A 15,544-nucleotide genomic window follows, 5' to 3' on the forward strand; every position below is an offset into this window, starting at 1 on the left:
GTATGAGTAGATGCTTTATATAACAAAATCACAAACTATACTGTTCACAAAGATAATAATAAAACATCTCCAACACTTGCCTCCTTATTTTGTTCAAAATCTCTCAGGAGACCTTGATCTTTCTCTTCTCACAGGAGACCTCGAAGGCGATCTACTATATCTTGTATTACGATCATGATCAAGATCGCGCTCACGCTCGCGATCACTGTTATTTGCACCAGCAATGTGTCCACCGTGTTCATAGTCGCGTTCGCGTTCGCGTTCACGTTCACGTTCTCGCTCACGTCCTTCTCCTCCTCTTCCTGCACCGTCTCTACCTCTTTCATACCAACTGCTTCCTGAACCACTTTCACGGCCGCTTCCTCTGAAATCTCCATACCCACCACGAGGAGCACCACCACGAGCATAACCTTCTCTTCTAGGGGGATAACCATCGTCGTAACCACCACCACGACCGCCACGGGAATATCCTCCATATCCTGTACGCAGTGGCGGTGGCCCGTACCCGTCATCACCACGAGGTCCACCTCTATAATCGCCATTCCTTCCACCTCCATATCCACCTCTACTGCCTCCGTACCCGCCACCTCTTCCGTAACCATCTCCACGACCGCCATAGCCACCATATCCGTCACGATCACCATAACTACCGCCATAGCCACCGCCTCTACCTCTATATCCACCTCTTGGTCCACCATATGATGATCTAACACTATAAGGATCGGATCTGGCCACTTGTACAACCAATCCACTTGCTATCGTAAACGGTGCTTGTTTACCATCTAAATCCAAAGCACGTTCACAACTTTCAGCATCTTTAAACTCTACAAATGCATATTTTTCACCATCTGTCGTTCTTGGTGGTGGAATGTCTAATCTTACTAATTCTCCATATCTGATTTGAAAAAGGAAGATGAAATTTTGTTAGTTGAGCTGATTCTTTGAGTGAGCAATTGAAAATGATTATGAAATATATACATGTTTTTTCTTTTTCTTTATTGAATGATTCTTTCTAAGGGGAGTGGATGAATGAATGATTTTGATTGGATTGATATTCAATGTTGCTGGATAAAGCTATTTTTTTTGGTAAGTAAAAAAGTTTGATAATAGAAGTTATAGAAATAGAATGAGTAGAGAATGAAAAATGGAGGGGAGGGGGCGGAAGTAATTGGGAAACTGGGGAATTGGGGTCATGATGAAATGGAGAAAAAAAAAGGGTGCATGAAGGAAGAAGCATTGAAGGTGGAAAAGGGGAGGTGAAGGGGAGGATCATGAAGATGCAACTTGTTGGCTTGATTGAGGAGGACGACACGACTGACATGGGAAAGGGGCGGGGGTTAAATTGAACCTGCTAGAACAAAATGATGGCAAGGCAGATTTTGAAAAGTCATTATTTGAATGACAAAATGCTGGCAAAGCAAATTCGGCATAAAAATTGAAAAGTCATGAGTTGAAATGTCCAAATAGGATGGAAGGAAGGAAGGAAGGAAGGAGGGAGGGAGATCATACTGATAAAAAAGGAGGAATCAAACTGATGGACCTATTGGAAACTGACAGAAAGGAAACTGACAATGTATGAGGAACAACGAAATTGCATTGTAAACAGGTTCATTCGAGTTGTAAACAGGTTCATTTGAGTTGTAAACGGGTCATCTTTGACAAATGGTTTCAAATATATGAATCAAGGCTTACGCTTTAACCAAAAAAAAAAATAAAAAAAAAAAAAAGACTGAAAAGAAAAGTCATAAACATCCTTAGCAATCATCATATTATCATCTCATTTCATCTGTATCTCCTTGAATCTTGGATATTGAATATATGTTTGTGATGATGGATTTGTAAATTTGAATGACCTAAATGATAGACTTTCAAACTTTGAATTATACATACTTTTCAAACTCAGGAGCCAAATCCGCGGCTTTTGAATCTCTTGAGAATCCAGTAACATACAATGTATTCTTTGGCATTCTCAGTTACTACAACCAGCAAGGTTAAAGGGGAAGGAAAGGAAGGAAAGGAAGGAAAGGAGCAATGAATGGGTTAAATTTTTCCAATTTTGTTTTCGGAAAAATGGAAAAAAAAAAATTAAGTTTTTGGGAACATTCACACTACCTTTAGAGGAACACTATCGAGTGACACTATCGAGCGAAGCGAGATAGTGTCGATGGTGTCGATGACATCTATGGTGCTCCGCTATTGAGCGAAGCGAGATGGTGGAGTATAATGACTAATCATACTATGAAGCAAACCTGTGTGCGGATGGAATCAAATGGGGTTTCGACCAAGAGCTACTGAATGTTACTTGATAGAAGAAGTGCGAATGTGCACGTGATGTGATAGCGACTAGGCGAGTAGAGCTACTAGACGAGTAGAGCTACTAGACGAGCAGAGCGAGTCTAGTCAATGGAATAGACATGGTTGATACCGACTAGAAAAGAGTAGATAAGAGCGAGTCTAGTCGATGGAGTAGACACAGGAGCAACACTATCGAGCAACACTATCGAGCAACACTATCTCGCTCTGCTCGATAGTGTTGTAACAAGCTACACAGTGTTGCTCTACTATCGAACAACACTATCGAGCAACACTATCTCGCTCTGCTCGATAGTGTTGTAACAAGCTACAAAGTGTTACTCCACTATCGAGCAAAGCGAGATAATGTCAGTATGCTCCACTATCTCGCTCCGCTCGATAGTGTCGCAGACAAGCGTAGATAAGAGGGAGTTTAGTCAATGGAGTAGAGACGGTTAACAATGTTTATGTAAACAGTGCTGCTCCACTATCTCGCTTTGCTCGATAGTTGAGACAAGTGTAGAGCGAGTTTAATGGAGTAGACACTGTTAATAGTCTATGTTCTGTGCTGCCCCACTATCTCGCTTTGTTCGATAGTGTCGGACTACATATAACGTATATGCATACTTTCTAAAATATACACAGGTTCAATAGTGTCGGTCAATGCTGCCCCACTATCTCGCTTCACTCGATAGTGTCGGTTACCCAGGGCACAGCCCTAGGTATCTACAATAGAGTCCTGTGTCATTAGTCAATGCTGCTCCACTTTCTCGCTTTGGTCGATAGTGTCGGTCAATATTACATATTAGATTATAATTATCAATATAAAGTTTTTAACATATAAATATTATTATATAGCTATTGTTATATAGCTATTGTTATACTGTATCAATATAGAATTATAAATATATAGTTATAATGCATAGTTATAGAGGTATAGTCATTAATGCATAGTATAGAGTTAATGCATAAATATAGTTGTTGATATAAAACTATTTTATTATAGTTATCAATATATAGTTTTCATATATTAATATTTTCTTTAGAAATCTGTTTGATAGTGGAGTACACTAAGTGGCACCATCACTGACGTGGTTAGGCTAGGCGAGATAGTGGAGCAGCACTGAACATAGACTATTAACAGTGTCTACTCCATTAAACTCGCTCTACACTTGTCTCAACTATCGAGCAAAGCGAGATAGTGGAGCAGAACTTAGTAGCAACACTTTCAACACTATCGACACTATCTCGCTCTACTCGATAGTGGAGCAGCACTTAGTAGCAACACTTTCGACACTATCGACACTATCAACATTATCTCGCTCTGCTCTATAGTGGAGCAGCACTTAGTAGCAACACTTTCAACACTATCGACACTATCTCGCTCTACTCGATAGTGGAGCAGCACTTAGTAGCAACACTTTCAACACTATCGACACTATCTCGCTCTGCTCGATAGTGGAGCAACACTTCTCTCGCTCTGTTCGATAGTGTTGCTCGTCTAGTCGTCTACTCGTTTAGTCTCCTAATCACGTGACCAATACTAACCATCATTATCTTAATAACACGTCATTTCTATAACATGAAAACTTACAACTATTAGATAGCCAAACTGTTACAACAATATTCTATAAACCTTTATTTATGATCTTGCAACAAAAACCCATCTACTTTTAAATCCACCTCACCAAGCTAAACCACATCACCAAGCTAAACTATCTACTCTCACTTTATTACACCAACACAATAATCCTATCTACTTCAATATACTCTATCAACTAGACTCGCTCTGCTCGTCTAGTCAACCAAATCTATCAATACAATTGACTCTTTAAAAGACATCACCGATTTTCGTATTTTGTCGCAAAAAAAAGAGACAATGGAAAATACGACATAGGGAAAGAAAAAATCAATTTGAATTTTTTTTTTTTCTTTGGCATCATCAACTTCACAACCAGTAAGCATTGCCACCAGCACACATTGTTGGACAGTAACGCTAAAGGATAGGACTAGGTTAGATTAAGTGGAGTATAGTATAAGTTGTGCTTAATATTTTGCTTTGGTTTTTACGCTTTTGTTGGGCTTTTCGACAGAATTGAATATCCATTTTGAGTCACCTGATTGCATTTGGAGTAAGGTACACGCATCTTGAGCTGATTGCATCTGGATTAGATACACGTATCTTGAGCTGATCACATCTTGAGCTGATCACATCTTGAGCTGATCACATCTTGAGCTATGACGTTTGCTGTTAAAGCAGAGCCCATGTCTCATAATTTCCTAGCTAGCTTTGAAGATACAGAGTCAAATCTCCATAAAACCCCTTCCAATATTGTCGATTTCGAAAATAAGTTTCTGGAAGAGGAACATGATATACTAGATGAGTTTTTGGATCAAAGAGTATATGACTCCATGAGGAGCAATACACCAAATCCCCTAAATAAAAGTACACAGCAAGACGAACAGGAGCAGGATCAAAATAACTTGCTAACTTCCTTGTACGCCTTGACTAATACTAGTAATGAATACAATAATGGCAATACTGATAACTCTCTCGATGGTATGAATGATTTTGAGCTGTTTCAAAACTCAGCAGCTACAAACAACAGCAGCAGCGGCAGCAGCAGTAGCAACAACAACAGCAACAACAGCAACAGCAACAACAACAATAATAATAATGGAAGCGAAGAGATTTCACCAAATGAGACCGATTACTTGTGTTTGAATTTACCCCAAGATTCTAATTATAATTCAAGTTTTCCACATTTGCCTCAGCAGCAGCAACAGCAGCAACAGCAACAGCAGCAACAACCTTTGCAGTTTCCATTTGACAGCAACTCCTTTAATTCACAAAAAAATCCATATCAAAGTTCGTTGCTTGGCTCAAGTTTCAACAGCCCTAATTCCATAACATCCCCAGATTCAAGGCCATTGCCCTCTTTAACTGCTGTCCCCTCACAACTATCTGATTACGAGTTCATACGAGAAGAATTGAGTAAATTGAAATTTGGAAGTCACAGAATGAACGCAGTGCCCCAAAGTGTTGCTGTTCTCGATAGTTCATACTTGGATTTTTCCCCAGAAGTTATGAAGAAGCTACCTCATCAACTAACATTGACAGGATTACCAAGCCATTCACGAGTGGAAACTCAAATCAAATGCGAAATCACCCTAAGTCCTGCACCTAATGAATACCATTTATTGTATGTACCTCAAGATCTTATTTCGAAGAATAAATTCTGCTTATCCGAGCCGATGGAAACTTTGAATCCAAAATTGAAGGAAAATTTATTATACTTGGATGCTTATGTGTTGACATCTGATTTAAAAAAGTCATGTAATATCTGTTCAAGGTGTATTAGAAGGGAACAGAAAAGAGCATCGCGTGGTAAAGCAGCAGGAAGTGAAATTGATGAACCAAATTATGCCGCCAGCATCTCTCCCGTGAACACCAATACCACGACGGCTACCACTCCGTCAACAGTTTCATCAAAGAAGAACTCCATAAAGAATAACTCCACTAGCTGGTTAGATGATAAGATGATGAAAAAGGCGATAATTTTCAATTGTAAAGAAATCGTTTCTTTCCCACCACCTACAGGCATTTTGAATCAGGATTCCAAATCCATTGAATTGTCAGCAAGAATCATTTGCTATTGTAGACATCATAAGGAACTGTTGGGATTTAAATTATTGATTGTATTAAAGAATAATAAAGGTGAGGTTGTTGCTAAGCAGATTTCGTCAACTATTATGATTATGGATAGAAAGAAGAACATCCCATTGACAAAGGATTCATTACCCAACTCTGTTAGAGGGTCGTCTGTTAATCTCCAAGGATTAGTTGGCAATCCCTCCTGTAGTACAAATAACAACAACAATAAGAAGAAGAAGTTTTCAACTTCGGATTCAGAAAATGACAAGAATGGTGGCGATACAGGGTTTATTCATCAATTATCTCCAAATTCCTTAGATGAATCGAATTCAGAAATTCATACAAATACCGATTTGGAATCATCTAATGGACGTGGTATAAAGAGAAAGAAGCTATCTGTGGACGATTCTTACAATAGCTCATCAAATCCAATGTATAACGGGAGTATCAATGGTCATTCACCTTTGAGTAATAGTGACACTAATACATCAAGTAATGTTCTTTCGCTTAAACAACAGCAGCAGCAGCAGCAGCAGCAGCAGCAGCAATCACAACAACGACAACATCTTCAACAATTACAGCAACAACCACTACCAATAAATTTACAAGCAATGTCACCATTATCTACACTCACTCAACAGCATCAATCGTACCATTTGCTGGGACAACAACCATTACAGCATCAATTGCAACAACAACAACAACAACATCAGTTGCAGCAGCAGCAACAAATACAAATACAACAGCAGCAGCAGAAAGTTCCTTCAATACAAAAAATCATTCCTGCACAGGGTCCAATTAGAGGAGGTATAGAGATTACACTTCTTGGATTCAATTTCAAGCCAGGATTGGTTGTTAAATTTGGAGCTAATCAAGCACTTGCTACACATTGTTGGTCTGAGACCACAATAATTACATATTTACCCCCTGCGCAGCTACCAGGGCAAGTATTAGTTTCTTTTGAAAATGAACAAGTTGAGCCTATATCGACGTATCAGCAACTGCAAATTTTTACGTATACAGATGATACAGATCGACAATTGATAGAGTTGGCATTGCAGATTGTTGGATTGAAAATGAATGGGAAATTGGAAGATGCAAAAAATATAGCTAGGAGGATTGTTGGGACCGACAATAACGGAAAAACTGGAAATAAATTGAACAATGGAACTTGTACGAGTACCTCCAGTACTCCACCAACGAGCACTGCGCCAAATGCCAGTGAAGTTTCCAATTGGTTCAATTCAGCTCACGAATCATTAGTGAAATTGACTAGTTCTGGGCTTAGCATTCAAACTGTACTTGTGCGTTTGCTTTCTCTTGTTGATTTACCCAATTGTCCTATCATAATACCCAATTGGCAACTAGCCAATGCTCAAGGTCAAACGTTGTTGCATTTGTCTACACTAAAGAGTTACTCGAATTTAATCAAGTTTTTGGTAACTCATGGATGTAAGATTGATATCAAAGATAATCAAGGTATTACCCCACTATTTCTTGCATCGATGAATGGTAACAGGAAATTAATGGAGTTTTATATTGATTATTGTAAATCAAACTGGAATCAAAAGTTGCTGAATGATTTATATATCAAGGATTATTGTGATTTGAATGTAATCGATATGTTTGGAGTATTGGAAGAGGAGAGCATTGCCTCATCGATAGTTGATCATCGGGAAAAGGAGAAGGAAGAAGAAGAAGAAGAAGAAGAAGAAGAAGAGGGTGGTGGAGGAGGAAAAGAGGAGGAAGACAGCATGAGGAAAATTATGTCGTTTGACTCATTGAATAGCATGTTCGATAATAACAATAGCGGTGGAAGGCATATTTCAAAAATGGTTGCTAATGAAGAGTTGCATAGAGATATGGCGATCAATAATCTGAACAATTATGGCAATGGTGATAACAGGTTATGGACTGATGATGATCGGAACTATATTTCTGACTTTGCTGATTCTGAATTCGAATCCGAAGATGATTATGATGAAGAGGAAGCAGATTATTGCGATGATGACGATGACGATGATGATGATGATGACGATGATGACGATGATAATGAAATAAGAAAAGAAGGCAGAAAGATTGGTGTTTTAGATAAAAGAGAGGATATGCTAAGGGCAACCTCCATAGAGCACAGTACACAAGACCAAAGTGATGATGGTGATGCTACTGAAATACAAGAGACTTTTATCCCTTCAATCAAGGCACCTTCATCTCCTGGATTGTGGCAAAAAGTCAAGAATGTGTTTAATAAGGATGACGAGAGTGATAATTTGCCCACTTATGATGATTTGTTCCCATTTGGACCTTCTTCAGCTACTGCTAAACCTAAAAGTGAGTTTGAACAATTGATGAATATACCCAAGAGTTCCGAAACGTTGGTGAAAGAAATGGGCGTAATTGGAGAGGAAACAATAGGTTCATCATCGGCGGAATTACATACCAGAGAGTCTACTGCCAACACAGCCGCCGTCGCCGTCGCCGCTACCACCGCCAACACTACAGCAGTTACTTCTTCTTCCACTGATCAGGATATTGATGCTGGTGCAACTTCCGACTCTTCAATAGACATGGTCATTTCGTACATCAACCAATCACAAAAATCCGTGTTGCACGACAAAATGTTGGTATTCTTTTGGATTCCTATTCTCGTGCTGCTTGTTGCACTATTTTTTATGATTTATGTTATGGGGTATAATTTCAAAACGATTGAGAATGTCAAGGTAAGTATGAGAGATGTACTTGGACGCATTATGCTTGGAGGAAATGAACGAATTGGCAAAGTTTTTGCTACAACGCGTGCAGTTACTGCTACTAGGTTTAGAGAATCTTGACGAATCTTTATAGCAAACGAACAAAGATAACGGAGGAATGGGACGGACCCACAAAACAAATGAACTAACAAAGGTTAGGCCACTTTATATTTTAATTTTTTCTTTTATACAGTGTATGGTTTCTTTTTAATGAAATTTCTTTAATTTTTTTTTCACATTTGTAATTCTTTGATTTTTATTTGTTAGATGATGAGTGGATATGGCACATTGCATTATCTGATCAGGGTTTAAGGTACGCCTATTTTGAGGACTAATGCCCAGTGAGTCTCCAATGAGTGCCACAGACTCGACTATGCATCATCGGGAGCATGAGCATGAGCACCAGCACCAGCACTATCAATCTAATTCTTTAGTAATTTTATTAAAAAACCCAAGTATACCGATTGACCCATATGCCAAACTTTTCCAATCTCAATTGGATCATGCTTACACCCCCCAATTTGTTCCGTTGCTAACGCATACACATAGAGATAAGTCATTAACCAAGAAGTTTCTCACTTCGCCGCATTTTCTTAATGAAGTGGGTTATTTTATAATTACTTCGCAACGAGCAGTTGAAATGTTCCAGGAATGTATTGATGAAATTAATGATGAAGACGCTGTGAAGAAAATATTAGGTAAAGTGGGGTATACTGTGGGGCCTGCTACGTTTAAGATACTACAAAAGCAAGGTTTTAATAATGTTAGGGGAGGCGAAAGTGCTGGGAACGGAATGAAACTAGCAGAGTTGATACTCAGTGAAGTCGACAATGGTGAGAAAATTGTCTTTTTCACTGGCGAAATCAGGAAAGATATTATACCGAAACGACTAGCTGGTGAGAATGGTGGCGGCTTTCGTCAGTTTGAAGAGTTTGTCATTTATAAGACTATGGAAAGAAATGATATTATCAAAAGATTTGAAAATTTGATCAGTGTGGAAAGCGGGCACGGGGAAAAGGAGCTTGGATGGATTGTGTTTTTTAGTCCGCAGGGTACAAAGGACATTGTTCAATATTTGAAAAAGAATGACAATGGTGGTGGTGGTTTTAAGTTGGCTTGTATTGGACCAACTACTGAGGAATACCTAGTAGAAAATGGATTGGCCCCCGATGTGATTGCGGCAAAGCCTGATCCAACTAGTTTGGTTGCTGGCATAGTTGAGTTCGACAAAAGGAGAGAGAAGGAGAAGAAATTATACCAAGAGAAGAACAGTTAGAGTCGCCACCGAAGAAACACTATATACCCTTCCCCCTCCTAGTCCAAACGTATCTTGTATCAATATAAATAGCATAGCTATCCTTTATTCTGATAGCATAACTATCCTTTATTCTGATGACATAGCTGTCCTTTATTCTTATAGCATAGCTATCCTTTATTCTTAATTTTGTATAAATAACATAACTATCCTTTATTCTTAATTTTTATATAAATAACATAACTAGTTCTTTGCAGTATTTTTTTATAAATTTTTCTTCATTTTCGTTTTTCCTTTTCTATTCAACCCACTCTTTTTTATCACTTCTCTATCCAGTTGTATTCTACTTTTTACTTTTATGAACAATATCAATTATCTGTTCAACAACTTGTGGATTAGATAATGTTGAAATGTCTCCCAATTGATCTTCTTCACCAGCCAACACTTTTCTCAAAATACGTCTCATGATTTTTCCAGACCTTGTCTTTGGTAAATCATCAATCAACAAGATTAATTTTGGTGCGGCAAAAGGTCCAATTTCTTTACGTACAGTTAAAATCAAATCCTTTTTGATGATATCCAAATCATTGGATGAATCCATTTTATCCTTCTTCAAAGCAACATAAGCGGCAACTGCTTGGCCGGTCAAATCATCTGCATAACCAACAACTGCACTTTCAGCAACCAATGGATGTTCGATTAATGCAGCTTCAATCTCTGCTGTAGACAATCTGTGACCTGAAACATTAACAACGTCATCTACTCTACCCAATATCCAGTAAAATCCATCTTCATCTCTTGTTGCTCCATCCCCAGTGAAATAATGGTCTGGATAAGGTGCCAAATATGTATCAATGAACCGATTATAGTCATTATATATACCTCTTGTAATTGAAGGCCACGATTGTTTTATAGCCAAAACTCCCTCAACGTCATTGTTCTTCAATTCCTCGCCTGTTGTTGGATCCAATATTTTTGGCTCAACTCCGAAAAATGGCAACGAGGCAGAACCAGGTTTTGTTGGTGTTATACCAGCCAATGGGGTTAATAAATGTGACCCTGATTCGGTTTGCCAATAAGTATCAACAATATGGGCTTTACCACGACCGACATTATCATTATACCAATGCCATACTTCAGCTGCAATTGGTTCACCAACAGAGCCAAGAACACGAAGCGAGCTCAAATCATAAGGTTCAACAAACTTTGTACCTGCTCTTTTCAATAACCTCAAAGCCGTTGGAGCCACGTAAAATTGATTAACCTTGTACTTGTCAACAATTTCCCAATATCTCGAGAAATTAGGGTATGCCGGAGTACCTTCAAATACAACAGTTGTTGCTCCATTTAACAATGGTCCATAAACACAATAAGTGTGACCAGTAATCCAGCCAATATCTCCAGCTGTGAACAAAATATCATCTTGGTGTACATCAAATACATATTTTGTGGTCAACATTGCACCCAACAAGTAGCCGGCAGTTGTATGTTGAACACCTTTTGGTTTTCCTGTTGAGCCCGAAGTATACAACAAGAATAAAGGATCCTCGGAATTCATTGGTGTTGGAGGGTAGTAACAACCATTTTTAACCATTTCTTCGTGCCACCACAAATCTCTACCATTTTTATTGTTAAATGGTACATGAACATTACCGGTTCTCTTCACAACAATAACATTACGCACATTGGGGCATTCTTCTAAAGCATCATCGACAATTTTTTTTGTTTCAATTGTTTTACCACCACGTTTTGACTCGTCAGCAGTGATAACGATTCTTGAATCAGCATCCAAGATCCGATCTCTAAGTGAAGCACTTGAAAATCCAGCAAACACCACAGAGTGCATAGCACCAATACGAACAATTGCCAACAAAGCAACAATTGCTTCTGGAATCATTGGCAAATAAACTGCAACCGAGTCACCCTTTTTGACACCCAACTTGACCAAAGTTTGAGATAGTTTAGAAACTTGCTTCAATAATTCTCCATAAGTGATAATTCTACCTTGATTGACTTCATCAGCTTCATAAATAATTGCTGGTTTATCGGGGTTTTTCATAGCCCATCGATCAACGGCATTGTAGCAGGCATTCAACTCACCATTGATAAACCAAGCAGGCAAATCTCCATTTTTGAAATCGTTTTTTGGGTCTGAAGGAAATCTCGCCAAATCAAACTCCTTGTACCAGCTCAAATTTTCTCTAGCCTGGTTTGACCAAAACTCACTAGGATTCTCAATAGACTGGTTATACAACGTTTCATATGTTTGGAAATTCTTCAAGTTGGGTTCTTGATTAGCGGGACACCGTTCAAAAAACCCTTTAGGGGGTAGATGCATACCTTCATGCCCAATAAAGACATGTGCGTGTTTTCCGTTAAGAGCCTCAGGCATTTTTTTTTTTTGCTTCAAGTATTTAGAGAAACTACTTCCTAGTATCAGGAAGAAAGGAGAAAGGAGGGAGGGAAGGAAAAGAAGGGAAATGAATGGGGGAGGGGGGGTTTGAAAAAGAAGTTTAGAAAAAGTTATTGGAAAATTATTACCCTTTTATATTCTCTCTCCGTATAAGAAGAACAACAAAAAAAAAAAATTTCCAATGCACCAACAAAAATTATTATTAGGGAAAACAAAACCCCAGATTTCAGAAATTAGGAGATTAACCAACAGGAAATTAGCCAACAGGAAATATGTAATAAAGGTAACAGTATAATTAGCCAATAGCTGGTAAGTTAATTAAGCTATTAGGGGTGAGGAGGAGGAGAGGTGGTTCTTACACCAAGAAGAAAGAATTGCTATTGAAGATGTATCTATGATGCAACATTTAAAAAAAATTAGACCTTTTTAGTAAAAAAAAACTCTTTGTAGTAATAAGGCTGAAGAAGGAGAGGAGAAGATGGGTAAATATTGATATACCATGTATCATACCATGTATCATATACCATGTATTATATACCATATACCATATACCACATACCACATATGCATATACCACATACCACATATGTCATACCACATATGTTGTATACCACATTTCTGTATACCACATTTCTATATACCACATTTCTATACTACATACAATTACTACACATGACAATTAGTGTAAACTAATGTGGGTAAACACAAATATAGTAATTGTGGTGGTTTGTGGGTGAGGTGCCAAGTCCGGCAATCTGCACCACTCGAGTGAAAAACCCAGCGGTAATATCATGTATCAATTTTGTGTCCAAACATGTCATCGTCATTATTGAAACTCAAATGTTGGGCTTAAAAGAAAGATCTTATTGTTTTACTTTGAATTTCGATGACGCAAAAACACAATCGCTATTCCACTATCGAGCAGAGCGAGATAGTGGAATAGTCCATACTAACAGTCAATACTAATAGTCCATACTAGCTTGTTATCCATACTAGCTTGTTATAACACTATCTCGTTCTGCTCGATAGTGTGATAGTGCTATAGCAAGCCAGTAAGGACCATTCCACTATCTCGCTTCGCTCGATAATGTTAGTGTCAGTATTTTATTTTTCTTGAAAAATGAGACGACAAAAACCCCACAAAAATTTAATAGAAAAATTACCTGTAAAAAAAGGGCCACTTTTATCAAGAGTCTTGAAACGGGTTTATTTTTTTATTTGTTTTGGTCAGATCCATATCATACTTTTGTGACTTTGTTAAAGTCTCTACCTCCCAAAAACAAAATTACCATGTTTTAATTAGAAATTGACTAAATGATTATTGATTTGCTTGATTCAAGATTATTTTGCAAAGTTTATTTTCCAGGCGTTGCTTTGAGAAAATCTAATGTAATAGTAATTATATACGTTTGACGCCTTTTAATGCTTTCCGCGCTGCTATTAAAGATGTTCCTTGGTTATGATTTTGTGGGGTAAAGATTTCTCAACTTTTGACCCTTTATTGACAGATTGAAATTAACAGTTTCATTCTAGTGCCATCTCTTTTTCACTAATGCATCTCTTCTAGTGGAGCAGCACTTTGTAGCTTTGTAAATAGATGTTACCTTTGCCTTGGCTACTGCTCTACTGGTTCTCCACTGCTCCACTAGATCTCTACTTTTCTAGTTCTCTACTACTAACTACCTCGCTTTACTCGCTAGTTCAATTACATTACCCTCGGCAAGAAACTCAATCAAAATCCCAAGAAATTCTGACACTTTCATTTTCGGAGTTTCAAATAAAAATAATAATAGTGAAGAAAAAAAAGAAAAAAAGAAAATAAATTGGTAGGAAAACTCCGAAAAGCCGGAAGGAATAAGTGGTGGAGACGAATGATAAAGTGGTGTGTGAGTGGTAATGAGAGTAAGTGGTGAAGTAGTGAAAATAAATGTTAAAGAGAGTAAATGGTGAAGTAGTGAAAGTAAGTGTTAAAGAGAGTAAATGGTGAAGTAGTGAAAGTAAGTGGTGAAGTAGTGAAAATAAGCTTTAAAGAGAGTAAGTAGTAAAGTAATAAGAGTTAACGGTAAATAAAAGAAAATTTTAAAATGAAAAGAGTCAAAATAATAAATAATAATTGATACCAAACAGAAGCTTTTCCATGGAAACAAGGATGATAAAAATACTCGTGCTTTCATATCAAATCAAATCATTATTGATGTGACACACAAGAAAAGGGCTTGGTCCTAGAGCAATATGTAGAAAGTAGAGAGTATGACTCATCACGTGACTACTACATACATGAATTATAATTACATAACCTACAACCTACAACATACAACCTACAACCTACTACTCTCTACTCTTGTCTCGACTAGACTTATTTCACTCGTCTAGTCTCACTCGTCTAGTCTCTAGTTATAGGAATTACATTACTAATTTTACATTGCTGCTTTATCCTACATTTTTTAGTCACACTTATATGGGGTAATGTAAATTAAAAATAAAATGACACGATTTATTACAACTTTGTTGTATCTATTGAATGTTGATAGCTGCATAAAGTGACTTTCCATGTAACACTATCGAGCGACACTGGGGAGCGAAGCGAGCTAGTGGAGCAGTATGTAGAATGTAGATTTCTATAGCTTTGATGAAATAGAGATCACCTTTGGTTCCACGACACTGGGGAGCGAAGCGAGCTAGTGGAGCAGTATGTAGAATGTAGATTTCTATAGCTTTGATGAAATAGAGATCACCTTTGGTTCCGCGACACTATCGAGCGAAGCAGCACTTTGCAGCTTGTTACAACACTAACTACCTACTACCTACTACTCTTCTCTCAAAAGCTTCACTCGTCTAGTCTCTAGTTTTATTGCTCTCTAAGAATTTCATACTATTACTCTTTTACATTCTCATTACTATTACTCTTTTACCAATACTCTTTTACATTCTCATTACTATTACTCTTTTACCATTACTCTTTTACATTCTTTTGATTTCATTCTTATTACCCTCTTTGCTACCAATTGTACAGATTTTATCTATTTTATTAGGTTAGACTTGCTAATGCCACTCTAAAGGTATTTCAACACACACGGTAGCGCACTAAACTAGAGTCGGTAGCAGCTACCGTGTGTGCTCCCACTATCGAGCAGATCTCGCTCTGCTTGATAGACATCGTTAGGGTCTTTTGTCCCCCC

At 37.9% G+C, this 15,544-nt stretch overlaps 3 protein-coding genes across 3 annotated transcripts; 1 reads left to right on the plus strand and 2 right to left on the minus strand. All coding sequences in view use genetic code 12, as the record gives it.

Moving 5' to 3' along the window:
• Positions 1–93: 93 nt before the first annotated feature.
• Positions 94–2,416, minus strand: SLR1 (Slr1p; the record flags this gene model as incomplete). The annotated part of the gene is made up of 3 exons (XM_049325091.1): positions 94–895; positions 1,891–1,958; positions 2,384–2,416. 3 exons carry the CDS (start codon positions 2,414–2,416, stop codon positions 94–96), a joined length of 903 nt encoding a protein of 300 aa, XP_049179191.1.
• Positions 2,417–4,530: 2,114 nt separating this feature from the next.
• On the plus strand, positions 4,531–9,973 carry KGF56_003729 (SPT23; the record flags this gene model as incomplete). The annotated part of the gene is made up of 2 exons (XM_049325092.1): positions 4,531–8,671; positions 9,027–9,973. The coding sequence occupies 2 exons, from the start codon at positions 4,531–4,533 to the stop codon at positions 9,971–9,973; spliced, it is 5,088 nt and encodes a 1,695-aa protein (XP_049179192.1).
• Positions 9,974–10,295: 322 nt separating this feature from the next.
• On the minus strand, positions 10,296–12,344 carry ACS1 (acetate--CoA ligase 1; the record flags this gene model as incomplete). Its single annotated transcript, XM_049325093.1, has 1 exon — positions 10,296–12,344. One exon carries the CDS (start codon positions 12,342–12,344, stop codon positions 10,296–10,298), a length of 2,049 nt encoding a protein of 682 aa, XP_049179193.1.
• Between the last annotated feature and the right edge of the window lie 3,200 nt (positions 12,345–15,544).

The sequence above is a fragment of the Candida oxycetoniae genome (assembly GCF_023343755.2).
Source record: "Candida oxycetoniae strain CBS 10844 chromosome Unknown scaffold39, whole genome shotgun sequence".
NCBI classification, from domain to species: domain Eukaryota; kingdom Fungi; phylum Ascomycota; class Pichiomycetes; order Serinales; family Debaryomycetaceae; genus Lodderomyces; species Lodderomyces oxycetoniae.